Source organism: Hippoglossus hippoglossus, chromosome 15 (assembly GCF_009819705.1).
Source record: "Hippoglossus hippoglossus isolate fHipHip1 chromosome 15, fHipHip1.pri, whole genome shotgun sequence".
NCBI classification, from domain to species: domain Eukaryota; kingdom Metazoa; phylum Chordata; class Actinopteri; order Pleuronectiformes; family Pleuronectidae; genus Hippoglossus; species Hippoglossus hippoglossus.
The window spans coordinates 20,607,650-20,633,980 of NC_047165.1; the positions used below are offsets into that span (position 1 = coordinate 20,607,650).

A 26,331-nucleotide genomic window follows, 5' to 3' on the forward strand; every position below is an offset into this window, starting at 1 on the left:
CAGTGAATTAAACAGTAAGTGGCTAAATGCAACTTTTACCCTCATGTAGGATAAATAGATTCAAAATATTCCATGTCATCTCAGCTAAGAAGGGTTGATGACAATGCATTATGTAAATGAATGGTTTATCTTCAAATCTGCTACACTTAGTGCCAATTAAACAAAAGCAGATTTCCCCCCGGTGACCAGAGGCCTGTCTTTGTTAATAGGCTTGTAGGCAGGGAGATAACTTGTGTGATTGAAGGGTTTGGCTCAGCTCATTGTGCAGCAGTAGCCTCTCCTGTGGAGGGTTGTCTTGGGGTTCTCACAGTGATTACCTCCAGACAGTGCTCAGTGACAGAGAGCTCCTGTTTAGAGCCTGTAGGTTATCGATCAATTCCATACAGCTAAAAATATTGCAGAGCTGGAACAGGGTGAGTGTGAAAAAAAAGAGAGAGTCAGCTGCGTTGCACACAACATCTCCAAGGGAACAAGAGTCACACCAGTGAAGTGGTACCAGGGCACAGATCTATTTTTGTGGCCAGCCGCCCTATCTTTGAGAAAAGAGCAGATGGCTCGGTTGCACGCGCACATGACTGGACACCTTGCTGCTGCATTGTTCAAAGTTAAGGTGACTTTGATTCACCTGGAGCGGCCTTCCTCGTGCTAACTTGACGCTCAGCCATGATGCTCCTCAGGTACTGAAGGATGCCCTGGACCCCCTGGTGCACAATGTCTCGTGGGGGGAAAGTGATCGGGCAGTTCCTCAGGTTCAGGCCTTTGAGTGTAATCACATTTCCTGGGAGAAAAGCCAATAATTAATCCTTTTTTTTCATTGTACAATTAAGATGACTCTCTTATCCAGATTATTATTATTATATGTACATTATTCCATTACCTTCATTAACTTAATGCAAGCAACAGTGCAGTAATGAGTTTAAGCTATAACAGCTATCTATTTAATCTATTTTAAACCACATTTCCGTTAGTCACTGCTTGTAATTCATTGCAGTTTATCTAGATCTAAATTCCCTGCCAGCACTGCCTATTGAAAGTAATGAAACAGAGACAAAGCTTCTTATTTCAAAGAGCAGAGACAGAAATCAACTCACCCAACTCTGGTGGAAGTTCTGAGATAGGATTCCCTTCTAATAGCAATGTTTTCAGATACCTGCAGGAACCAAATCATAGATTATTCTACGACTGCAATGGAGATGTCTTGATGGAGACACATGTTTAGTCCTCAGCTGAACCGGGGAATGTATGCCATAAGTCATAAAGGAAACCAGACATCTTTATAATAATGTGAATCTCAATCGCCACAGCGTGGAGTCACAGATTTGGCTTTAAAAACTCTATAATAGAAGAAAAAATGAATTAAAAATCAGTTCTAAAATTTGACAAATGGGCATACTGTACTCTGTTGGTGGCCCAGGCATGGTGTGACATTTGGAATCAATCAGAGAATATTAAAAAAGCAGTTGCATAAGTAGCCTACCTGTGCAAGCCAATTTCAGCAGGGAGCCTCACAATTAGGTTATTTCTGAGGTCCAGCCACTGCAGGCTGGGCAGGCTGGCGAACAGTGAATCTGGGATACTGCATATCTGGTTGCCTTCAAGATATAAATACTGAAGACGATACAATGCAGTTAGAATAATGCAGAAGAATACATCACACACATATATCTCATTGTTGGCCTGATATTATAGTGGATGGAATATCGATTTTTAAATTGAATTTACGTTTTCAGTCGAAACTGGTCGCAGCAAACCATTTTCAAGCCTGTTCTGCACCAAAGTACATTTCAGATCTTTTGATACCATGTGTCCAGTCATAACCTAAGGTCCTCAGTGAGGCCCTGTTCCACAGCCCTGTCTGAGGACCAAAGGTGACGCCACTCTTTAGAACTAACAAACAACTCTCCTAGGACTTCGGGTCTGAATTCACCCGAAACTTTTTACTTTAAATTATGATTTTTTTTTTAATCTAGCTCTGATTTTACGGACTATTATAATAATTTCATAATATTTTATTTGTTTTTCGCTTTTACTCTTTTCTAATTTGTTACTTTTGTATTCTTATATTAGTGCTCTAATGTTGTCTAAAGGTGTAAGATCCTGAAATGTATTAAGTTCGTTTTCTATTATTTGCTTCGTTAAAGGGATAGTTCACCCAAATATTTTAATTCATGTATACTCTACTCACCACTATGCCAATGGAGGGGTGGGTGAAGTGTTTGATGAACATAAAACACTTTAGGAGTTTCAGGGGTAAACAGCGTTGCAGCCAAATCCAATACAATGCCTCCATACTGTTCCTGTGATGTTATCCACGTATCTGTAAGCCCACGCATTCAAATACGACTCGAAACAAGGTAATTTATACCATGTTTTTAGCCTAAATGTCCGCTGTAATCCACGCTTGAAGAAGTGGTTACCGTTTACTTCAATTGTATCGGATTTGGCTGCAGTTTGTGTTTGGACTCAAACACTTCACCCACTCCTCCATCGGCATGGTGGTGGGTAGATAATAGTTAATTTTCATTTTTGGGTTAAATTTCCCCTTGAATTATTTTTTAAACTCACAAAGCAACTTGAAATTGGGTTTTTATAGATGCTAAAGTTTATTCATTCATCATTATCATTGCAGTGTGCAGCTGGATGTGTGGAGACAGACCGATGCAAGTCCAAACTGACCTTCAGTGTGCTACTTCTCAAAATCCTTTCAGGAATATGTCTCAGCTTTGTCCTGCTCAGACTCAGCATCTCTGTGGGATAATATTCATGCTGCTCCTGTGGCTCAGCATCCTCAGGCAGAGGGAGGGGGGTCTGAGGTCTGATGACACCGTTCCCAAAGACAGAGCTGAGCTGCAGGTCCTGAGCCTCCTCCTCCTCCTCTGGACCAGACATTACAGAACTGGTGTAGAGATGATACCCTGGGTCTTCAGGTGTGTGTTTCCACTGGCATGTCCCTCATCGTGTCTGAAAACAAGAAAGTTCCTTTAAGGGTCAGATTCAATGGACAGTTGTCGTGTAAACTAATCTGCAGAAAACTACTACCTGTGATTTTGACTTTCCATAAAAAGCAGGTGTTAGCCATTCACCCCCTGCTGTTATCAAACATTAGCTAACAGATACAACCACTAACCCCTGATTAAACTCCAGTTTCACCTCCGTGTTAGCTCACCTGCTCTCTGGGGGAACACACCGTTAAACCTGTGAACCACACTCGGTGTCTTTTTAAAACCAACACTGACAAGAAGAAAAACACTATTAAAAACTGTTCATGCTAAGTTGTAGCTGCACTGCGCCTCTCTCGAGTTTGACGGCGTCGCCATGGCAACGCGGCCAACACAAACTACGGCAGCTGCCCACGTGCAAACAAGACGAAGCGCATTCATGATAGACGAACTACAGATTCTATGTATTTTTGTGTAAAACGTATAAATACATATAAGTATGGGCAGATCGCAGACCAAAACTACACTGAACGGTATCAATATTCATGCTGTGCAGTGAGACCAGCGTCAGTGAGCAGGTTGAAGACAACGTGTTAAACCCTGATTTTCCTCAGTGATCCGCCACCACCCATCCATCCATCTGCTAATGAGATTGTGGAATAATTCACTGAGGTGGATGGGAGCTGCAGGATGATGGTGATCAGTGTGTCTGTGCCTCTGACAGGGACAAAGCCTCAGTCGGTTCTCAGCTATCCTGGCTTCACCTACACAGTCTGCTGCTGCTGAGTGTTGATATGCATGACAGTCTGTGATACACTGCTACGTCGACTCCAGTCACTGGCCAGCAACTGTCACACTACTCTCACGACTGTCAAGTCCGCCAGGAGGCTGAGCAAGGAGCTTCCGGTAAATACTTCCAATATAAGAGTACCTTCTGGCAGTCACACCAGAGGATGACACAACACCAGATCATCTTAAAAGGATTTAATTATTTATTTATTTATTTGTATCTGTTCCAGTAAAGTCAACTTCCTTCTACTTCCTACTTCAGTGTAATGATTAGACACCACAGCGTGAAAGCATTATTCTTTTTGTTATTAATACATTTTTTTATACTCAATCAAGCAATCAGATTTTATTTGTGTAGCCCATATTCAAAAATCACAAGTTGTCTCAGAGGACTCATTCCCTTAAACACACAATCACACTCTGAAAGTAATTTTTGCATGTCCTATTGCTGTGGTTTTAATCCACGAAGCCCAAAATACATGAAAATCATGCACATCTATATTTTTCGGCGGTTGCCAAACAAAAATAGAGCTTAAGTTTGAAAGATAAGAAAATATCTGCACACCCAAAATCTTTTGTTGTTGACACAATATTATAAACATTATTTGTAATTTGTAATAAGAGTATCAGCCTCTTATCATCAGTTTTTACTGCAACTGTGTCTCGCTCCATTATTGCTGTTATTGCTATTTATTTATCTTGAAAAACGTTTTCCCTGTTTTAAATTTCAGTTTTGTGTGCAGCGCTGTTGTTGTTGTTTGTTGTCTTGTCAGATGTTGTTGCAGTTGTTTGTTGTCTTGTCAGATCTGAAATAAAGCAGTTGATCACAAGGTAATTGTTTAAAATTGTTGGACACAAAAAAGACACACAAACTCAAACCTGTAATCAAGCTGAACTGGTCTATTCACAGACTCTGGTTTTAGGCGACGTTCTCTTTTCTTAAGCCTAATATAATAATTATTGCTGACAATTTGAATATTTGAAAGCCCTTTACTTTCACCTTAGTGCTTAACACCTCAGGCCCAATTCTGGCACTGTATGGGTGTTTTAAGCAACTGGAGGCCTAAACTTCCTTTGGGATCAATAAAGTATCTATCTGTCCATCTGTCTGTCTGTCTGCCTGCCTGCCTGTCTGTCTGTCTGTCTGTCTGTCTGTCTGTCTGTCTGTCTGTCTGTCTGTCTGTCTGTCTGTCTATGTATCTATCTAGAAGACTTAAATGATTGCATATAAATGTTGATTAATGATGTCTTATTAATGAATCTGTTCATAACTCTGTATTCACATACAGTTTGCATTTTAAATTCCCACAGTGAATCCCCGCCACCACTGGGAGCTCGTCGCGTGGGACCACAGTGCTCCTGGAACACGTCGGTGCTTTTATTTTGTAAAGCAGCCGTGTCTTCCTGCCTGCGCGTGTGCGAGTTGGAGGCGGACGCGGCTCTCGCGCTCAGCACCGACAAACAAGAGTCTGTGGGTTTGGTTGGCAGCAGCAGCAGCAGCAGCTCCGGAAGACCACCGAACAACAGCAGAGTCCAGTGATGACACGAAGCTGCAGCTGTAACTCACTCAACTCTCTTTCTCCGTTCTGAACACTGCACAGGTCGCCGCCTCCTGCTCCTCTCCCTCCTCTCCCTCCCGCCCTCTCCCCCCCCCCCCCGTGCTGGTGTTTTGACAGACTTTAACTCCGAGCTGCTCAGATTCTCGTCAGAACCAAACACCGGACAAATAAAGAGGGGGAAGAAACCCAACGGACTCGCTCTCGGGGGGTGAAATGTGCGGCTCGTGTCGGTGTCTTGCGAGGAGAGGGTCCGACACAGAGCTGTAGTTTCTCTTCCCAGAAGCGAGGAATGCAATCTGAGCATCAATGTTTCACTGGGGCAAGTGGAAGAAGAGGATGGGGGCCAACAGTTCTTCAAAGAGACCCGTGTTCGACGAGAAGGAAGATGGTGAGTGAGGGTGGGGAAAGCAAAAGGCGGGCCAATAATAATAACCATAAACGTAATAATAATAATGATAATAGTAACTCGTGAAGGAGTCTTAACTGTGTTGGTTGCTTTGATGAGAAGTTGTCTTTGAAGTTAGCACTAACATGTGATACCACAGCTGCTGAAGTTGTGAAAGTTTCTGCTAAATGTTGTTGACAGAGGGACACTGGTGCTGATAGGGCTCTTAGAGAAAGTGCAAGACTGTTCCTTTACATTTTACCAAGGCAGTTCTTCTGTCTTGATTGAGGGGGATTTAGTCAAAAGTGTCCAATATCCATATAATTTTCATCAATAGCAATATAACTATGGTTCAGTATATATCTATATATTGCATATGCATTGTGTAAGCAAAGTGAGGAGATATAACACATAATTGGCCTTAATGTTCCACCTCAGATATGTAAAACTAGTGCAGTAGCTGTTGTTGTAACCCTGTCTGTTTGGAATGAGCTGTTCTCTTGGTCTGTCCTAAAACAGTTCTACAATATACTGTCCCTTTTTGTTGTTTGTGTGCTGGATGTTGTGTGAAGAGCTGGTCATGTGAAGTCAGGTAACTCGTGTGTTCATCCTACCTGGTTTATCTGCAATGAAGATTTTATTGCCTAGTCCCCACTGACTGCTACGGAGCGCTGGCCACTTGTTTTTAAAATATTCTTATTAATACTGACATCGCACCAAACTCTGCACTTCACTTCCTTGGCCATTAACAACACTCATGCCAAGGCGTTCCACAGACAGACAGACGTTTGGTAGGAAGATATTTTGCTGTTTGTCAAGTGTTAATCATTAAAAGTTGAGAATTCTGTGGTTTAAAACTCTTCTTTATGGAGACAGAATGACTCAATGAACAGCAGGACATTTTACAAATCTGATGTAGAACATTAAAGCCAATTGTGTGCATATCTCCTCACCATGCTTACACAATGACCAAGGCAATATATCGACATATATATATATATATATATATAGAATGTTTGTTGTATTGCTATTGATGAAAATAATATAGCAATAAATATAGTTATCGTTCTCTCACCCAGCCCTATGTCTGAGGCAACAAGTCCAAGTTCCTACTTCTGTCAGTTTAATTATCCACAGGCGACAATGAAACTGCCATGTTACCTTAAAATTAGCATTTTCCTCACACTCACTAACGACCCAACGAACACTGACAGCATACAAAGTTTCTGCTTCAAATGAGCTTATGTGCAGATAATGTGAATATCTCTCCCTCAAAGCACAACGTGTAGCATTACCACCCAGTCACAGTCCAAAAAAGAAAAAAGAAAAAAATCTACTGCTCAAACTGTGTGAGAAAATACATTAATGCCTGAATGAACGCTTTGAAATATGGACCGTTTGAAGACAGAGACTTAATTGCACAATTAGGACCAGATTAGTGTCGTGCATGGAAGTAAGGTTAATTCATGGTATCTTGTCAGGGTATGAAGGGGAAAAAGCCTCTTGGAAGTGAACCCAATAGGATCACTGAATCTGTAGTATAGACCGCATAAATCCTGTGTCGCTACTGCGCTATAGTCAGTGTGCTTGGCCAAGTTACAGGCAAAAACTTAAGTAAACGAGGTCATTTCTCTGCAGGGGCATGGTCATATGGCTTGTGTGTGTGTGTGAGAGTGTGTATGTGTGTGTGTTTAGGACACACTCCCGTATACAAGGAAAACCCAATTTAGCTCACAGCTTTTTTGTCAATAGCCTTCAAGAACTGATTCAGACAACCGTCAAGGGGAGTGGTTATTGAAGATAACAGGAGTGGTCCTACAAGCCTGAGTGGTGTGCTCTCATCCATTCATTGAGCAGTTGATCAAAGGCCACGCTGATGTACTGAGCTTGAGAGAGATGTTCTTGGCCAGAGTCCCGAGTCAGTTTCATCATCATCATCATCATCATCATCATCATCATCATCATGAGTATCATCTCGGTCATGATACCTGCCTTTAAACTGAGGTTGGATGTGTTCCCTGGTGCAAAGGTGCACTTGATGTAATGCTACAAGGTTGCACTCCAGAGTGCCAGGCCTTTTAGGCAACATTAAAAACACTCCAGGTAGGAGGAGGGCATGTATGCATTCAACAAAGACATCTGTTAATGTCACCGTGAGCATTTGTGAGGCGCTGATTCTACAGTCTTTGTAAAGCAGCTGCCTCTCTTTCACCTTGTTCATCTTTCAAAGAGCTGATAATGGTGTGAGCGAAGCGTGCTCCACTGCGCTGTGGATGCTGACTTCGACTCTAGATGTCTCTTGCTGCCTGTCAGGTCTCTTAGAAACAGTACATCTCGGCTCCTTGGAAAACAGCATATGGCCTACACCAGGCAGTTATATCAGAGCAGCGTTTGGCTCGAGAAGCTGCAAACGTAATCAAGCGGTCAGGTTGATGTTCAAGCGTAGCTGCCAAAATAGCTTTTTTGGCAGATAGCTTGATTAGCAGGGGAAGGCTGTGGAATTGATTGAGGCGCGCGTCCTGATCATTTCGGCATTGCTTTTCTCACGGAAACTCTTTGACAACAGCATTCAAGGTGAGAAATAAATAAACAGTCAGTGGTAAATAAGTGATGTAGTAGCCGTGGCCTCTTTTTTCCCCCCTCTTTTGCTGCTACACCAGTGAACATGACTTGTTAAATGTCAGAAAGTACAGCACCCTGTGCAGCCGTTCCAAAACTTTTTGACTTGTGCCCCCTCAAAGAATTAATTGGAAATTTTGGGGAATCTGATAATTTGCTTGCCTTTATGATACGTAAGTAAACACCAGAGGCCAGAATGAAAGATATGAAGGAAAAATCTGAAAAAAGCATAATCTTGTGCAGCAGGATATGCAGGGTGACCTAACACATTTTAACAAACGTTTAACAAACACTGATATTTTTCCCCGACTCTGACATTTGGGGTCAGTGTCTGCGCTTAGCATAACAAGTTGTCAATCTTAGATTAAATACTATCATCATTTTTATTGATAATATATATTATGTCAATATAAAACTTGGTGAAATGACTATGGTTTGTCTATTAGTAGTTTTTGAACATTTACAGCACAATCTAATGATATCGCGATAATACTGATAACCGTGATAATTTTGGTCACTATAATCGTGATAGATACATATTTGCCATGGAGTCTTGGCTGCTGGTCAGAGTAAACCATAGACTGTTTATAAAGATGGTGTCACTGAAAAAGATGCAAAAAGCAGTTTGGTTGCCCTCTGGTGGCTGGCTGCACTATAGGTTGTTTACCCCGCCTCCTCCATGTTAGTGGATGGGACATGGACCAAAAGTCGAAGTGCTCATCAAAATATTTTTCTCAAAGATGGTTTCTGTCATTTTAGGTAGCTTTTATCACACGAATGTACGTTCAAGTGCTTATTTTATACAATAAGTGTAGTACGATTAGTTATTTGTGGTATAGAAACATGGTGAAACGTCATGATAGACAGCTGAGACAGACGTGTATATTGGCTGTACTTTGATACTGCAGCTCCATTCCGTGATCGCTACTGTGCAGATGCTCGCTGCAAACAATATTATTGGCACAAGATGGCAGTGCTCTCATCCAGGATATCTTAGCTTCATTTTATAGTGAGAGGAAGTGGAGATGCATCTTTAATTGCCGTCTGTGGAGTGCGTAACTTTGAGCGTCGCTGGGTATTTGTCAGTACTTTTCAAAATGTATGAACAAAATCATAAATCATTCAGTTGGTAAATTAACCACTAAAGAAAACAACCACTCATAGCAAGTGAGTAATTTGACTCTCCAAGTTCTCCACATAGTAGGAGGTGAATGGCAGAGTGTTCAGATGACTATTAGCTGGGTTCAGGGCAAAGGAGCACTTCACTCTCTCCAGGTTCTCGTGTGAACTTCGAACAACAGCGGGAACTTGTTGTGAATGTGCTACAGTATTCACGAGAGACAGTGCTGGATGGACAACTGCCTGCTTTAATTGAGCAAGGGGGTCTACTTGTTATTTTTATCCTCTCTGCATCTGCCAATCGGCTTGTTGCTCCCTCACTCCGAGCTAAACACTCAACAAAATCACGACTGTTTGCTATACATCTTCCGCCGCAAACCAAAAACACACCTCTTCCGACTATACCTTCAATAAAAGTTTAAACTAACAATTTAGTAGCACTTAAATGGCACTTACTTATAGCACTTTGTAGTTTGGCTTTCTTGAAGAAATTGTACTTTCTTGATTCTTGTTGTTCTGGGTTTGTACCCTCATGGTTGAATGCACTTATTGTAAGTTGCTTTGGATAAAAGCGTCAGCTAAATGAATGTAATGTAAAATAAAATGTAATTTTTTGATCCAAAAGGATTTACAAAGTGGGCAAAACGTGCATGTGATTATGTATGCAGTTGATGCTGTTAATTTCACTGTTCACTGTCATTGTCGCATACATATGATCATCCAAGTTAAAGCGAAAGGACATTTACATCTGTGGACAATAAACTTCTGTTCTCTCTTTGTGTGTGCGTGTGCCTGACCGCCTGAGTGTGTGTGTGAATGTTCTTCCCAACAAAGATGAGCGTATGAGGCACTGGAAGCTGATTTGGTTGAGGATAAAGATAGATGCAGAGGGAGAGATGGCTGATTACTTGCGCTGAATACAGAGGCGTTCACTGTCTTTCATCTCCACTCTTGGCTTCTCTCACTCTCTTTATTCATCCCCACTTCACGGCTGCCTGCAGCTACCGGGCTCTTACCACAGCGGAGGTCCACTGTAATTGGCCTTTGCAGTAACACAATAGGTGGCCTGAGTGCCGTCCTGGTCATATTGCATATCATCTGATCGGAGAGCATGGCCACAGTTCACACTGCTGAGTAGTTACAGTGTAGAAACTTTGCACTTGTAACACTTTAATCAAATGTATTGTAACAGTTCATCAATCTCAGGAATAAATATGTAATATATGGCTCAGGGGTTTAAGGGAAAAGCAGGATGTAATTTAATTATTTTCTAGAAATAAATCTTCAGGCCTCAACATGAAGTATCCTGACTATTTAAATATACTGAAAAGTTTAATTTCAAACTGTTGAAATGGCTGAAATTATAAGAGCTTGAAGTGTTTACGTGTTGCGTAGTGAAATATAGTCAATTGAGGTGTGAGTCCCGAGTCGAGCTGAAGTGTCAGTTGAAGCTGTGAGTGATCTTCATTCAAAACTGGAAGAAACTGAAGAGCACTTGTTTAGCTCAAGTCCAAGCACTGAAAGAAGTGTAGGTCGAGGTATACTTGGTAAGTATCAATCAAGTAGAAAAATTGTAAAAATCAGCCAGTAAATTTTAAGTACGGAAAAAACTGTTTTTACCAGGGTTTTTTTTGGTTCGCTTGATACTTGAGTTTGAATTGTTATTTGAACTTCGAGCATTAAAAGTTGATATGCAAGTTTGTGTGTAATTGCTGAAAGCAGATGAACTCTCAGTTAAAGAAGAAGAAATTAAAGCAATTTTTTTCTGTGTCTAAACTTAAGTTGTACCTTGTGATATATGCACAATGTAAATTATCACTAAGTTCTGCAAGTCTTTAATGACATTTTATGGTATCTGAGAGTAATTTGCTGTAAGTTGTCTTTTACAATTGAAGGGTGCTAATGGAAAAGTTATGCTTCACAAGCACAAAAAATAATGCTGGTTTTAATATTCATGATACAGTGGATCTGTAATGTGGCTTCAATTCACTGCCTCACATCTGCGCTGCCAATGTCCCTTCTCCAAAATGTTCTTACGAATGGGTCAGAGTTTGTGCAGGTGTGCCCATTATCAATTCAAGCTTTTTTTATAGATCCCAACTTTTGCTTTATAAATGGCGTACGCCTCTGCCAGACTCCATTTTGTGCGTACACCATTGCCATAAATGAGGCCCCTGGTGTTTACATCTGTCTCAGGTGATCCAATGAGTGGACAGCTCTAAGACACACTGAGAATGCATTTTAGATCCAATCAGTTTAAAATGAGACACAATCTTGTAGTCATGTAAACACAAATGCTGGGCCACATTTAAAGTCCGAGTGATATCTCAATGTTTCCCATACATTGATTCATTTGTGGCCCCTGCTACAGCATTAACACTGACCCATAACTAATGATTTGATATATATTTTCTTCACTGTCTCAAATGAGTAAAATCTGATTTCATTGTACAGCTGCGTCCAGTACATTAATTTGCTCAGCTTCTCCTGGTCCTGCTCTCTCTCTTTCCCTCTCATACCGACTCTCTCACACACACACACACACACACACACACACACACACACACACACACACACAGCAACATGCACTCTCACACACATTGACGATGGACCCATCTGTAAACTCAGACTGGGTAAAAACAACATCATTTGGTCTTTGTAAACAACAATGATGGACGTGTGTATTTGCATATAGAGCGAGGAAGTCAGATCTGATCACAGGTGGTCACAGGAGATGCATGTGGAGTAGAGTGTGGATACCTGACCCGAGCCCGTTGGGACCGAACCAGACGGGTTGGTCCAAGTATCGGGCAAAATCTGTAAAAAAGATATTCAGGCTTGAGTCGGGTTTGGTCACTTGGCTAGCTTATCTCGTTTTTTACGTTGCACGTGCCTGTAATTGGCAAAAACATTGGGCTTCTGATAGAAAAAACTGAATTCCTGTCAGGTTTGGGTCAGGCTCAGTTCATTTTCTCACGGGCTCGGTCAAATACGGACAAACAATTGTGACCACAGCTGCACTCCTAATGTGGAGACACAGTCTAATACCCGGTGTGAACAGACCCAACACAGACATTAATTCCAGGTCTGAAAAGGGCCTTTCACAGCACACTGGTTGTGATCCAGCCTGAGCAATGCCAGCCCCCTTAAACTGAAGAAGCTAAATTAATAATTAATCTTGTGTGCATTCAGTCATATTGAAAGTTTTTGATTTTGATCCAGCAGCTCCCGATGCCTGAATTGCAATTTTCGTCTTACGTAACCCTGTTAGCTCCAGGTGATGACAGTTGTAGCAGCCCCGGTGATAGAGCCAAAGAGTCTTCAAAGAGCCGCGCTCAGCTTGATGTGGTGGTGACAACAGAGAGAAGAAAGGTCGCTCTTGCTCGTTGAGGTGTTTGTTTCAGCGCCTCGTTCTGTGCGGGTAGGAAGGGATTAGGACAAGGAGAATGAAATTGATGTGGGCTGGTAGGGCGAGGGAGTGACTGCACGGATTCTCTCACACCTGCTGATTGTGTTGTCTTTCCTTTCTGCCAGCTTTTCCGCCGCTGCTTTTTCACTCTCCTGACCTCCACAAAGGGAATGAGCACACAGAGCTTTATTGTGGACCATAAATCCACTCGTCTTTGTCTGTGGGAAATGAAAGACTGGAAGTGATAAGAGGAGCATCTAATAAAGCAAACTAAAGTGTTACCCTTGCAGCGGTAGTTGGGTTACTTACATATTTGGCTCTGTGGTCGCACTGTTCATTTTAAGGAGAAATGCATTACTGTGTTCAGCCCACACTCGGCTTATTCGCACCACCTCGTTTGCTGAGCTAGAATTCATGACAGAGAGAAGCGACTCGGTGCTCTTGCCGAGCCCGTTGCCTGTGGGAAACCTGAATGAAACTTTTAAGTACATTCTCACTGTGCCCATGCTCAGGCAACCTCGTAGCAAATAAGGAGGATTGGAGAGGATAAAGACTCGGGTTGCAAATCACAAAGTCAACACAAGTTGCCTGACAGACTGACAGATGTAAACTCTCTGTAGTTTATAATCCCATTCAATATGCAGGGCGTGTGCGTGTGTGTGTGGAGTGACTGTATTTGTCAGGTGGCCTCGGTGCAGTGAGACAAACCCTGGGCTGCTATGCTTCATTTAGCCGGCAGCTCAAAACATGATTGCCCATAGAAACTAATTAAAGACAGTATTCAGATACTCTCAGTGTCCCTGCATTGTTTCTGTGTCAAATGTATTAGCATTTTTTAAGAATATCATTCTGGCTGGTTGGTTGCCTTTTTGGTAAGGTACTTATTTAGCTTCAGTTAATTAAAAACAAAAGTTTCAGGGGGATTATCGACCATTCGCCAAAGGCAACCTTCTCTTTAACTGTTGCTATGCAAGTCAAGCTGTTCATTCTTGCACGGAAAAACAGTTTACAACAATAACAGAGGAAAAACGTAATATCGTAATTATTGTTGATGGTACTTTTATTGTCCCAAATTGGTGTTCTCATCGCCTGGCAGCTCAATGTCATTTACACCTGCCTTTAATGGGGGCGCAGTAGGTGACAGCTGTGCTATCATTTATCTTCATCATTTATTGTCGAAATTCAGTTTGAACTGATCACACCAAAGTCCTTTATGTAAAAATTGATATTCATTGTTAGTCTGTGCGTGTTAAGCCTAATTCATGCTTCTGCGCCGAAGCTAAGCCGTAGGTACGCACGTAGCCTATGCACGGGGCTGAGCATTCACAGTTATACATAGGTGAGTGTGAGTCTTGCTGCAATTAGTTCATTGATTTTCTTTTACACATTTGCTGTTGTAATATTGTATTATAAATGCTAACAAAAGATAATATACTCACTTATCTCTTAATAATGACAGAAATGACAAAGACCTGCCACGTCTAGCTGCTGAGCTACGATTGGACAATCACTATTTTTATGGCCGTCCGTCAGGGATAGGATTTTTTTAGGAGGCTATTTGTAACTGAGGGAACAAGGTTGAAGTAAGGTGACTCTGATCTTCACTGTGCTGGAAGAGGACAGGACAGCACCTCTACCACAACACACCACAACCACTGTATTTCTTTATGTAGAGCCTTTCGCTCACCTGTGTTGTGTTTCAGGCACACAAGTAAGAATGTTTTTTAGAGAAATCAGGTTACAGCAGGAAATCATGTGATCACAGCCATGTTACTGTAAAACAGTGTTTACATGCAGATGGTCAGTAATCAGATTCCTTCTCTAGCCATCAAACATTTTTGGGGTTTGGATTGAATTATTTTGGACACTAGGATGCACCATCCCAGATAACGAACTTCAACCTGTCATCCAGCTGGACCAAGCAATATCTTCTCTGTCTGAAGTCTTTTCATGCTTTTATTAAAAATCCTGCAAGAAACCCAGTGACTGCTAAGTGAAAACCAGTCTTTACAGCAGAAATCCAGCCACGTTTAACAGATTTACCTTAATCCTTCGCCTCCCTTGAGAAAACTGAGTTTCTCGTGTACATGACATTTAAGAAATCAGATTACTGCAGACAGTCAACAGTAATCAGGTTACTTATGAGGTATGCAAATACACTGGCTCACTGGTAGCACCCAAACACACACATCCACATTCTCATTCCTGCAGTGCTCCACAGTGAATGGCCACTGAAATGTGACTCCATTGATTGTGACAGACACTCCTCCTTTCCAGCTGCCCATCACACCCTCAGGGGAGCGTACTGTGTATGCAAAAACATCTCCTACTCTTCATACACCAGAGGTCTGTGAAAACATCACTCTGCTACTCACAGGTGTTGAAAGTACTGCTGCACCCCACCCAGGGTCAGCTTAAAAAAAACCAAACATTTGGTTTACAAATCCATATGCAAAGTTTTATAAACCAAGATTTTAGATAGAGGCTGCATCCGTACTACTAAGTCTTCATTTGAAAACTGCTTTTAACTAAAACGATCTTTGTCCAAACAAGCGTTTTGGCTCTGTATCAGTTTGAATCCAAGTCCATACCAACACACAACCACTCACGTACACCAGGAGTTGTATCATTGTAAAATACAGAATTTAACTGCACAACAGCTGTTAGCAATATACAGGGTCAGCATTTGATTGTCCGTGTTGTGTTCTACACTGGTAGTTGAGGCTAATGCTAATGCTGGTTATCTATCAGAAGGGGGTCGGGTCATGTGAGAGGAGCCTGACGAATCAGCAAAGGTTATGTTGTGACTGAAAAGACCCAATCAGCAAGCGGGTGTGAGTGTGTACATCATAGTTTCCAAACATTTCTGTTTCTGCCTGTCGAGACTAAAACGCTGCCCCGTAGTTTTCAAACTAGAACGGGTCCTGCAGCATTTCCAAACTTCTCCATTGTAGCGGCTCTAAAACTCTGGAGTAGTGTGCAGGCGTATCCGTAGCAAAGTTGATGCATTTGAAATTGAAAGCGTAGTTGTGTGGATGTAACAAGAGGTGTTCTGATACTGATACCAGCATCTAAAATGATAGATTGTCTACTCTAAGATTCCCAAATGCGTGTCCATGGATTTGCAGAGAGTTATGACTTTCACACGACTGTTTTTTGAGTTTCAAAGACTTTGACAATGCAGGTTTTTTGGGGAGAATTGAGTTTGGGCTGAGCCATAACAAGAGTGCACACCTGAATATACAGCTCTGCCCTAAATAGCTGTGAGGACGAACAGAATTCAGGTGTATGTAGGCCGGAACACAACGTGTCCTGCCTCTGCCTCATAAGGGGGAAAGAACTAGGCCACAGTGTCCCTTTCCTTGCACCTTAAACACACATTTAAATGCAGTGTCATACATGGAGTACTTCAGCTCGAGCTCAGTTTGTAAAGAGTATTTTATCTCTTCCTATGGTCAGAGAACAAAACAGTGGTATGTACAAGAAGCTGTTTTCTTCTTATTAAGCCCCCCAGGGTCAGCTAAGGAAAAAGAAAAGAAGAGCCATTTGTAAATATGTACTCTCTGTACTCCATGCCCATGGTATATAAACTGTGCTCTTGGATTTGTAATCCGTGCCCACAGATTTGTAAACCTTGCATACAAATCTGTGTGCACATATTTGTAAACAACAAGGAATGGAGTATTTGGACGGCAACTTCATATTCCAACCCAGTCCACTTCACTGTATCTAGATTTGAAAGCAGTTTTAATGCTGTATTTTATTTGTATTGGATGTTTCACAGCTTTCATGTTGCAATGTTATATTTTTCACTCCTAAACCTGCAGAAGGAAGTCGTTTGATTTGATGAATTCGGTTTACGAATCCGACAGGTTTACACATGGCTCTTACATATGACACTAGTGGGGCTCTGCATGCTTTTAAGCCCAATGTATTTGGGTGCAGTGAGGTACCGATGATATCAGGGGTGGGAAACTTTTTTTCTATCAAGGGCCATTTCAACTTTTATAACATCCTTCGAGGGTCATACTAAATTATTGAACGCATAAATCACACTTCTCTGATGAGGTGGCTGAAACTGCTTCTTCTTCGAGAGGAGTCTGATGTCAGATGATGTTGATGCTACTCATAGCTTGTTTTAGCCAGAACAACTTGAACAATCAATCCTCACCTTTGATAGATGCAGGGAAGACAGAACTCTAACTCATATCAAACTCGACAGTGATCCTACATAAAACATGGCGAGTTGGTTGTTGTTTGTATCTGTTTCATCATAGGCAAGAGGGAAATATTGAGATTTCCTACAGTGTTTCTTCAGCATGTACTGTCTTGCAGGTTGGACCATTGTCTCCATGCAGCGGCCATATACTGCTCGGAGGCAGGAGGTTCTCCACCTCTGATATAACCGTTCCCTCTCCTGGTTGGTGCAGACTGCATATGTGGTTACCCAGTAAATGTTTCCCGAGAATGACCTCAGATTAGAATTGGAGAGGTTATTGTGACTATATCTTTTGGACTATCCACATCTTGAAGCACACACTGCACTCCGGTGTTTTGTGTAGACCGACGGTGTTGGAAGTGAAGATGCATTATTCAGCCCTCAGTGTACTTTTCACCTTTGTGCGGCTGAAAATAAAGAGTGCTATTTTTTTCTTCTCAGTACCTGAGTCACCTCAGAACCTTCTTTTGTTTGGTTTTTGCTCACAATGCACTGGACAGTATAGAACTCTGTTTTACTGAACCCTGTAAGTCCTGAAAGGCAAGTTGCTCTCACGACATGAATATAACCTTTCAGGACTTTAGGGTCTGTGTATTTACAGTATACTATTTCAATGCTTTTCTATAGAGCCTGTGACTTGTTCCTCCTCCTATCTACCACATTCCCTCCCACCACCTCCCACCAGGCTCTAAATAGATCCATAATGTATCCCTCTGTGAACAGTTGAGAGGTTAGTATGGCATTTTAACCCTGGAGCGTGGTCCACTTTTTTTCACTGAAGTGTGTCACAGCCCAGTGCTTTATGAAACCAGGTCCTACTGAATATGCACAGGGATGGTGGTAGCATTTAGAGTTGAGTATTGAAATAATATTTAACTTTAGAAGAACTTGTTTCAGATGCAGTGTATAGGCAGCAGGAAGTTTGGACCCACTCAGCGGCTGTGTCCATGGTTGGTTACGCATGAGTCAATGCTTGTGTTTAGTGATAACAATATGGTGGAAGCTCGCTCTCAGAGGTGATGCCAAATTTGCATTTCTGCCGCAGTGTAAGTGTTTTTCATAAAGCCTCAGAATAAAGCTAGGGTTAGCATGTCTGACTCAATAAGTGGAGAACAGTGTAGATTATCTTGCGCAGGCAAAGACAGAGAACGTGGATATATATTCATTTTTTCCTCACATTTTTACCAAATGGAATTACAGAATAGTTTATGATGAATGAGAAAAGAGTTTGATATGATATGGGCAGAGAAAAGAAGGACATACACTCATTGACAAGATGGGTTTTAGCGAATGTTTCACATTTTTGCTTTTCAAATCGACTGAAACAATCAATAGTGTCAATTCATTTTCTATGATCAGCTAATTTCTCTCGGATTTCTTTCAGCAGCGGAGGATTCCCCATCATATCCCGTCCCCAACAAAAAAAAGGTTTTATTGAATTTGAGTGTGCGCGTGTATAACTGATGATATTCTGATCCGACTGAGTATCATCAGGTATTAAACTAGGAAACACATTTTTAGTTCTATTTACATCTATTTATACACAATGCCTCTTTGACCCACTACTTCTAGACCAAAGCTTTTATCTTTGTTTGGGAGCATTTAATTTGAATAACCCCAAAGCTTTATTATTAATGTGCTCGTCCCAAACATCTTCTATTATTACTTGGACAGTATGAGCGTTTGGTTTGTAATGACTACTCTTACTGATACTGCTTATCGATTTAGTTTTTTAACAGTATTCTTGTCAGTTATTTATTTATTTAAAACGAAACCAACCAAGCAAAAAGAAACATTTATGGGTGTGTTCATAAATTCAACTTGACTATTTGCTCTCCGATCAGAGTAGTCTCAGCATCAGACTTTACTCCAAATCTGTTACACATTTATTATATAGTCTTTTTTTAAATATACCCCCAAAATGCAGTAGCAGCAGCAGCAGTGGTCATGGAGATGAAGCTCTTTGCTGCTACTTATGCTGTAATGATTATGCAGACGCTGACCTGGACTCATAATGCTGGTTGGGAACGATGACCTTTAAAGAAACAGCAGGGCTGTTCAATAAATCCATTGCATTTTTTCCGGAGAAACTTAACACTCTGCCGAAGGAGCAGCCTTCACGAACACTGACCTGCATTCCAGACAATCTATATAGTGTCTGAGTCCATATAACAGTAGTTCACCAAAAGTCCAGTCCACAATGTCTCTCCTGTGTTTAAATAATGAGCCAAATTGTGATGAATACACAATGTGCCGATGCTGGGCCAGGAGTTGTGAATCATGGTGAATGAATTATGCCAATGCAGGGAATAGGGAATGATGTGGTGGCACTGTAACTTCACACACACACACACAAACACACACACACACACACACACACACACACACACACACACACACACACACACACACACACACACACACACACACACACACACACACACACACACACACAAAGGGACACATTATTGCCATGGTAACCTCAGAAGTTTTCACACAGTCCAGATGATGTTTCTTTGTGACAGTGCTGTGCATGTGAGAGAGTCCCCATGCTGCAGTGCAGAATTATCCTCTGAAGTGTTCTCATCTTGCGGGCTCTTCGTCTTGACAGCCTTTAGATGTATGATACAGCCTACCGTAGTGATTCCTCTGTGTGTAGCGGTCCAATTTCACATCTCCTCTTTCATTCTCTCTGACGTGGCTCCCTGTTTGTTAGGATTTACTTGACATCTGTGGAGATATTTCACACAGCCACAAAACACTAGTTACACACACTGTACATTACATTTGCTGTTAGAAATTTAGAATAGAACTGATTTAATATGATATTGCCACTGCATTCCCACTGTGCAAATGTTTAAGTTTGTATTTAATGTGGATCACCTAAACCTAAAATTAGCCAACATTCATGCATTGAATGTTGCAATGCATTTAATGTGAAATGGCATTTCATAATAATAATCAAATCTAAGTTTTTCTCCATGCTCTTATACCAATTCAAAATGTGATGTTTCACTTCCGATCCCAGAGCAGCATATAGGCTTTCTAACTGTATAGTCAGTTTTTAAATAATAGTCAGAATTTAAACTTTGCATGAATGAAATACACACATTTTACAACAAAGCATGAGAAAGGAAAATCATCAGGGGTATCGATGGAGGTGGACAAAAAGTTAAGCTGCTTCAAACATGCACTAAACTCTGGATATTCTCCTCAAATTATCCAAAGGGGCTTTCTGTGAGAACACAGATGTTTGAGTCAGTTGCTCCCGACATTCTCAGAATTTTGTCCTGCCCCATCCCCCTTGTAAAAACCCTGGAGAATGTCCTAGTGAGCCCATGTGAGAATAGGGCATACTTACATCCAGAGAATTCACCATGAACAATTGGGAGCTTTTATGACATAGAAGACACAGATGAAGACGTCGTGTGGGAAAGACAATGAGATTCAAGAGCTTTAGGTGATAAGTGCTGACGCCAGTGTTGATGTCCTGTAAACATAAACTTGTGATTTCCGTAGCGAAATGTTTGTCATGTCCTGCCTTCTGCATACTCTACCCAGATGCCACCCCCGACAGTACAGAGCAGAGTAAGAAAAGCAAATTATATGTTTTTATATATTGTCACAGGTAAATGTGAAAAATCTCCTGGTGTCTGAAAATATCAATTGTTCACAGGTTCTTGAGCAGAGCCCTTGATCACAAAAGGCTGAGAAAAACTCAGACAGAAAAATCAAAAGAGGGAAAGATTAAGAAACGAGATATTGATCACAGTAAGCAAACCTGATTGAAAAAACAGATAACTGGCCTGTATCTAAGGCTGGGGGTGGATAACAAGAGGCATGACTGAACTGCACAGGTAGAAATCAGTATTTTCTAATGATCAGCAGTGAAGCCCAAACTAGGTTTGCTGGTTGGGCTGCACATCCCTGATCTACGCCCTCTGTTGGTCTCCAAGGCAGCACCAGTTCAAGTTCATTCTAATTTGAAGACTTACCTCAGAGATATAGTACTGCGTATGAATCACATGCACCACTAGTTGTTTTTCTACCGAGATTCATCACATTAGTAAGGCGTACAAACAGCCTGGGAAAAAAACAGCATCCAGATCAAGCCTTAATGGCCGCTTTCATTTTCCTGCAGAATGACTCTTTAGTGTCATCATTAAAGTCGTCCAGCAGATGAAGATCAAAATAACACTCTCAGGGTAATTAATGCACACGCAAGGAGACTCAAAGACGGAATAACCACATGACGGTCTGCCCGCAGGGGCCGTCCAATCACCACTGGAATTGAACGCAGTGTTGCACCCGCACACCCTCTGAGCGTATCTCCCCATCCTTGTCCAATTATCAGTTGAGATCCATAGCTGAAACTGTCACGCCTGCAAAGACAATGAGCTCTGTAGCGCTCATGAATATTCATTAAAGCGCTCTGTTTAGAGACCCCGCAATTAGGCTGTATTAGTGCTCTAGTGTACGAGGAGAAAATGATGATGATGGCTGTTCAATGATGATAGTGATTTAAGTAAACAGATTCATCAGTCGTGGCCTTCAGTGCACTGCACTTTCCTGCAATGCCCCTTTGAGACTCATGACAACAAGCATTGGCTTTTTGTCACTAGTGATAAAATAAACTTAAGGTAAGCAGCCGGAGGCGGGATGCTTAATGATGCCTTTCACAGGCAGCACTTTGGACTTGGTCATATATATGTATAGGTAACGGGTAATTTGCTACTATAGTGGTGACTTTTTCACCCGACACCTATTTCTTTGTCGTCTGTAAATACATTTATTTGCACTAAAAACACGTATAGCAGTGTGGTCTTAAAATCGAAACTACTTGGAATGAAGCAGACGCTGCTAATGATGATGAGTCAAGTCACCATACTCCGCTTTATCGTCATCCGAGGCACATGCAGCCTTCCCTGTGCTCATCAAAGAACATGTGAGTCCTCTCCCCCTATGCTGTAATGAGAGTCCCGTCAATATGGATCAAAGACAACCAGTGCAAGGTCAAGATCAAGATTGCCTTCATAACCAGCTCCACAGTTTGCAAGGGGGCTCCAGAGATGGAGTCTATCAATCAGAATATGTTGGATTTACAGTGAGTTGAATTGTACAGTAAAGCTGTTTTCAGACATGACCTCCGGGTAAAATCTGGAGAATTGGCTTCGGAGTTTACCCAGAGTTTGCCTTTCACACATGCGCAACACAGCCGGAGGTTCTGTGCACAAACTCGTTCACAACAGCAACAAATCCTCCACGTTATTCAGGCGAGAGGTGGAGCAGCTGGGTGAGACAGGAAGTGACGTATTAACGCTACTGCGTAGATCATGTGATTTTGTTTACAGCATTCCGACACCGTCGTCAGCTCTTATCACCACAAACTCTCTTGACATCTTTCGTCGGTGTCTTCTACATGTATGACTCCGGTTTTTTACCGTGAGATAATTGTTTTCTCTTTTTTTTCATTTTTGCGTTAGAAGCGTCATCAACCCCCCCACTCACTCGCGGTGGATCCCCTGCTGCATCGACTTATGGAGGATCTGTGGAGTCCAGAGCATGTCTGAAAGAAGCTTGAGTCTTCCTGCATCTGCCTGTCGATGCATTTGATTGGATGTTCAATATTTAAGGCTCTGATGTGCTCCAGCCGCCGCTCGACTACTACAGACCATGAAATATGGCTTACTACTGCAATGAAATATTCAGTAATCATGTGGGAGAAGATGCTGCTGTAAAGCAAACAGTTTTTTTTAGAGCAGTTCTTACTATGATCCTAGTTGCACAGTGAAGTGTCACATGCTCTCCGACTCTGATCCCTCAGCCACCGTCTGTGCCGAGATACTAGAGTGCCGCCATGAGAACTTCAGCAAAGCACAGAGCCCCCCATCATATCTGGTGGTGCCTGCTGCCGATGCTATAAAGCTGCCAAGGATGCGGCGTAGTGGTTATGTGCACTGTGTATGCAAATGGAAACTTGTCAGCAAATCTGAGCAGTAGCTTGTGCGCAGGCTGATAACATAATACAGAGGCAGACTGCATGGGATTGGATTAGAAGCAGAGGCGTATTCTCAAAAGGCAGAACAGGAAGGGATCGATGCTAGGAGGTTTTTTGATCTCGGTCCAATGGGCTTGTCCATACAGGGTGCATTCACTTAGTGTGATTTGATGGCTGGGTTGTATTCTAAATGTACTCCGCATTAACATTTCAGAGTTCACTTTCCGTAAACATTTAAAAAGGATTGAGCCTCACTTTGATATTTATTAATTATTACCCTCGGATTCAGGTCGTCAGTTTGCCATTATCGAAATAATGATTGATTTGGTGCCAGTTATGCAGGGCTTTGTTCAAACTGTGTTTCCATCTGGTAGACTGTACGGGATGTACAAAAGCTCTGTTATGGCAGCACTGAAATCGACCAGTTGACTTTAATTAATACATGAAGCACGACCGTGAACGTGGTGACACTTTCATGCTTCCTCACACTTTTTGACATGGATACACGATGATAGTGTTAAAGTGTTGGAGGAAGTTGTTGCTAAACACAGCAACAGCCAAAATCTGTGTGTAATGGAAGAGTTGTCGTCAGTCATTGATCAGTATCGATCAGTAACAATAACTCTGACAAGTATTTCCTCAATAATCGAATGCCAATTATTTCTGATTCAATGGACTAATTGATTAACCAACTAATTCATTGGTTGGTTAAAGAAGACATATGATTCTTTTTACATTTTTCTTTCCTCTAGTGTGTTATATAGTTTTTTTTGTATCTAAAAACTATTTGAAGTTAAAAAGACCAATGTCTGTTAAAAGATTGGGAGTTCCTCTCCCCCCCGAAACACACAAACAACAGACATTGCTTACACGTGCTGGATTGGATTAGTTGATCTATCACAGCAGAGTGGGCCAGCTGGCCAATCAGAGCAGACGGGACTTATCAGGAGGGGGTCCTTGAAGAAACCAAGCGTTTCAGACAGAGACTGAAAAGAGGAACTGCAGAAATGGACAGTAAGAGGAAAGTGAGGTGTTTTTCTGAACATTAGAACATGTAAATATTTTCAAGTTATATCCCAAAATTAAAATGATGAACCTGAATATGGACATAATACAGTATGGCTCATTTAACTATACAAATACATTACATTCAGTTGAAACAGAGCAGCTACTATTGCTTATTGAAATTATGTCTTGGCTTTGACTAGTTCTAAACTTAATGAGGAAAATATCTGTCTTTCTCTGCCCTGTGGATCATCAGAGTTTCTTCACCACACACTGAATTCGGCTCTCTGCCATTCAGCAACTGACAGAAGTGCACAATCAGCTTTTGTGAACAATTATGCCAAGAGCAAAGTTTCCTGAGGGGGGGGGACTACTGGAAATCATGTGTGGACTAGAGGCTTGCCAGTAAATCTGCAGGCCAGTACAAGCTTCTGGCAGATATGTACAGGTCTGCTGATAAGTAAAAAGAAAATACAGTCCAGAAATGGCATGAAGACCTAATCATAACCATAATATATATTGTTTTTTACACCAATCCAGATCACATTGAGACTCTTTCAGTGGGCTCCCTCCAGGTACTCTGGTTTCTTCCAACAATTATGAGAAATGACTGAAATGAAATGAAAGACATGCAGCTCTAAATGAAAGTGTAAATTTGAAGTGTATCTCTCGTATATAGTGTATCTCTTGTGATAGACTGGCCGACTGTCCAGTAACCAGACCTCTTGCCCGATGTCAGCTGAGATTGGCTCCAGCCAGTTGGATGGGAAAATCCAATGAGGAAATGTACTGATAAGTACATACTTTTGTCTACAATACCAAACATGTTGTAGTCGATACCGATACCATTTTGATTATTTGATACCAAGGCAAAAAACAAAACAATAAATCCCAATTTACTTCAACACACGCTCTTTTATACAAATATTTGAATTTAGGAATTTTATGATCGTGTTGACACTGAAGTATCGGTTCTTGTGACATCCCTGCTTTGGTCATAATTTAATTACTACATTTTAAGGGATTCTATCAAAAATCTTTGATTGTGTTTGGCGTTAATAATAAAATAACCCATATCACTCTCACTCTACAAGAAGCAATAAGCTCCACGAATGAGGTTAATGAGGTTTCATCATTGTTTATCTGTTTGTTAGTCGAAATAAAACTACTGAACCTATTTTATTGAAATTAACCTTTGGCACATATTCAGACAATGGGGGGATCCAGGATTTCTTTTTAGCACTTCTTCAACATTGTGAGATGTTACTGACTTTTGACATTTTTGAATGATTTCCCAAAGCTTAATTCATGAGTCTTGTTGAAAATAGGCATATTTATGGTAGTGTTATTTACGCCCGTTGTAATTTGTTGTGAAACCGAATAAAAATCTAGATCTAGTGATTTTAAATGTGTCTTCATGAGGGGACTTGGGCCTTTGCGTTCCAATTTTAGTATAATACAATGTTAACACGTTGATTTCTGAATGGTTGACATGAATTATGTTCTGTTTATTGCACTCAGTGTAAGTGACCATTAACAGTAGTTTTAATGCATAAAATATTCAGTGTTTGCCAATAATAAAAAATGCTAGGCTAAGCTTACATTGACATCTGGGATCATTATATATCAGAAATTATGTGTTTTATAGCAGCAGAACATGTGACAGGACTTCATTGTCTTGGCCTATCCAAACCTGCCCTGTCAGCACACACAGCAACACTTTGAGATGTGAATGGAATGAGCCTGGTGAACCATGACTCCATCGTATTAAGTGGTATTGCCGTAGATCAATGTGCTCAAGCTCTGCTGACATCAAACCTATTAGGCTGCACCCCTTTACCCACACTCACCCACCCCCCCACCCCCCAATTTGGGCTAGTCCTTGGCCTCTTTCTCAGTCCTTGGTGGCATCTGTAGCTCCGCTTGATGTATCCATTTGAGGTGACAGCAGAACAGTATCATTTGTCCAGGTTATTGATCATGCGCTGATTCTCTTCCAGTCAGATAAAGCCTCTTTGGTGAACCCAAGGTGAAACTTGAGGCTACATACTGGAGAATGAGATGTTGTGGGTGGTGTTTTGATTTGCTGAGGAATGCATCAATACTTAATCTGCTCTCTCCATGGTTTTATATTAAAGCCAACCAAAGTTCAGTTATTTTCTCTAGTGCATCACTGTACGGTAATGTGTTCTCAAAGGAAAACTGGAGGGATTTGTGGTTTTGTCAACACAGAGGAGGAAACTGCATCACCATTCATTCATTTGTCTCCAATTAATCATTTATTAAAAAC

General features: G+C 41.4%; 2 protein-coding genes across 5 annotated transcripts in view; one reads left to right on the top strand and one right to left on the bottom strand.

The window, feature by feature from the left end:
• LOC117775324 (leucine-rich repeat-containing protein 27-like) overlaps nucleotides 1–26,331 on the bottom strand; it is a 34,922-nt gene that overhangs the window by 4,704 nt on the left and 3,887 nt on the right. Inside the window, exons 1-5 of one of the 4 annotated variants that reach the window (XM_034608372.1) lie at nucleotides 3,188–3,340; nucleotides 2,677–2,961; nucleotides 1,478–1,608; nucleotides 1,092–1,150; nucleotides 626–778 (exon numbers count right to left, since the gene is read on the bottom strand). In XM_034608372.1, coding sequence (XP_034464263.1) covers nucleotides 626–778; nucleotides 1,092–1,150; nucleotides 1,478–1,608; nucleotides 2,677–2,889 — 556 coding nt within the window. In that variant the 5' untranslated portion in view covers nucleotides 2,890–2,961; nucleotides 3,188–3,340. Of the gene's footprint in view, nucleotides 1–625; nucleotides 779–1,091; nucleotides 1,151–1,477; nucleotides 1,609–2,676; nucleotides 2,962–3,127; nucleotides 3,341–26,331 lie in introns of those variants that run through there. The other 3 variants (XM_034608373.1, XM_034608371.1, XM_034608374.1) reach the window with 3 other exon arrangements.
• Nucleotides 5,147–26,331, top strand: part of LOC117775323 (serine/threonine-protein kinase 32C-like) — an 86,391-nt gene continuing 65,206 nt past the window's right edge. The window contains exon 1 of the mRNA XM_034608370.1: nucleotides 5,147–5,675. Coding sequence (XP_034464261.1) covers nucleotides 5,594–5,675 — 82 coding nt within the window. The 5' untranslated portion in view covers nucleotides 5,147–5,593. The remainder of the gene's footprint in view (nucleotides 5,676–26,331) is intronic.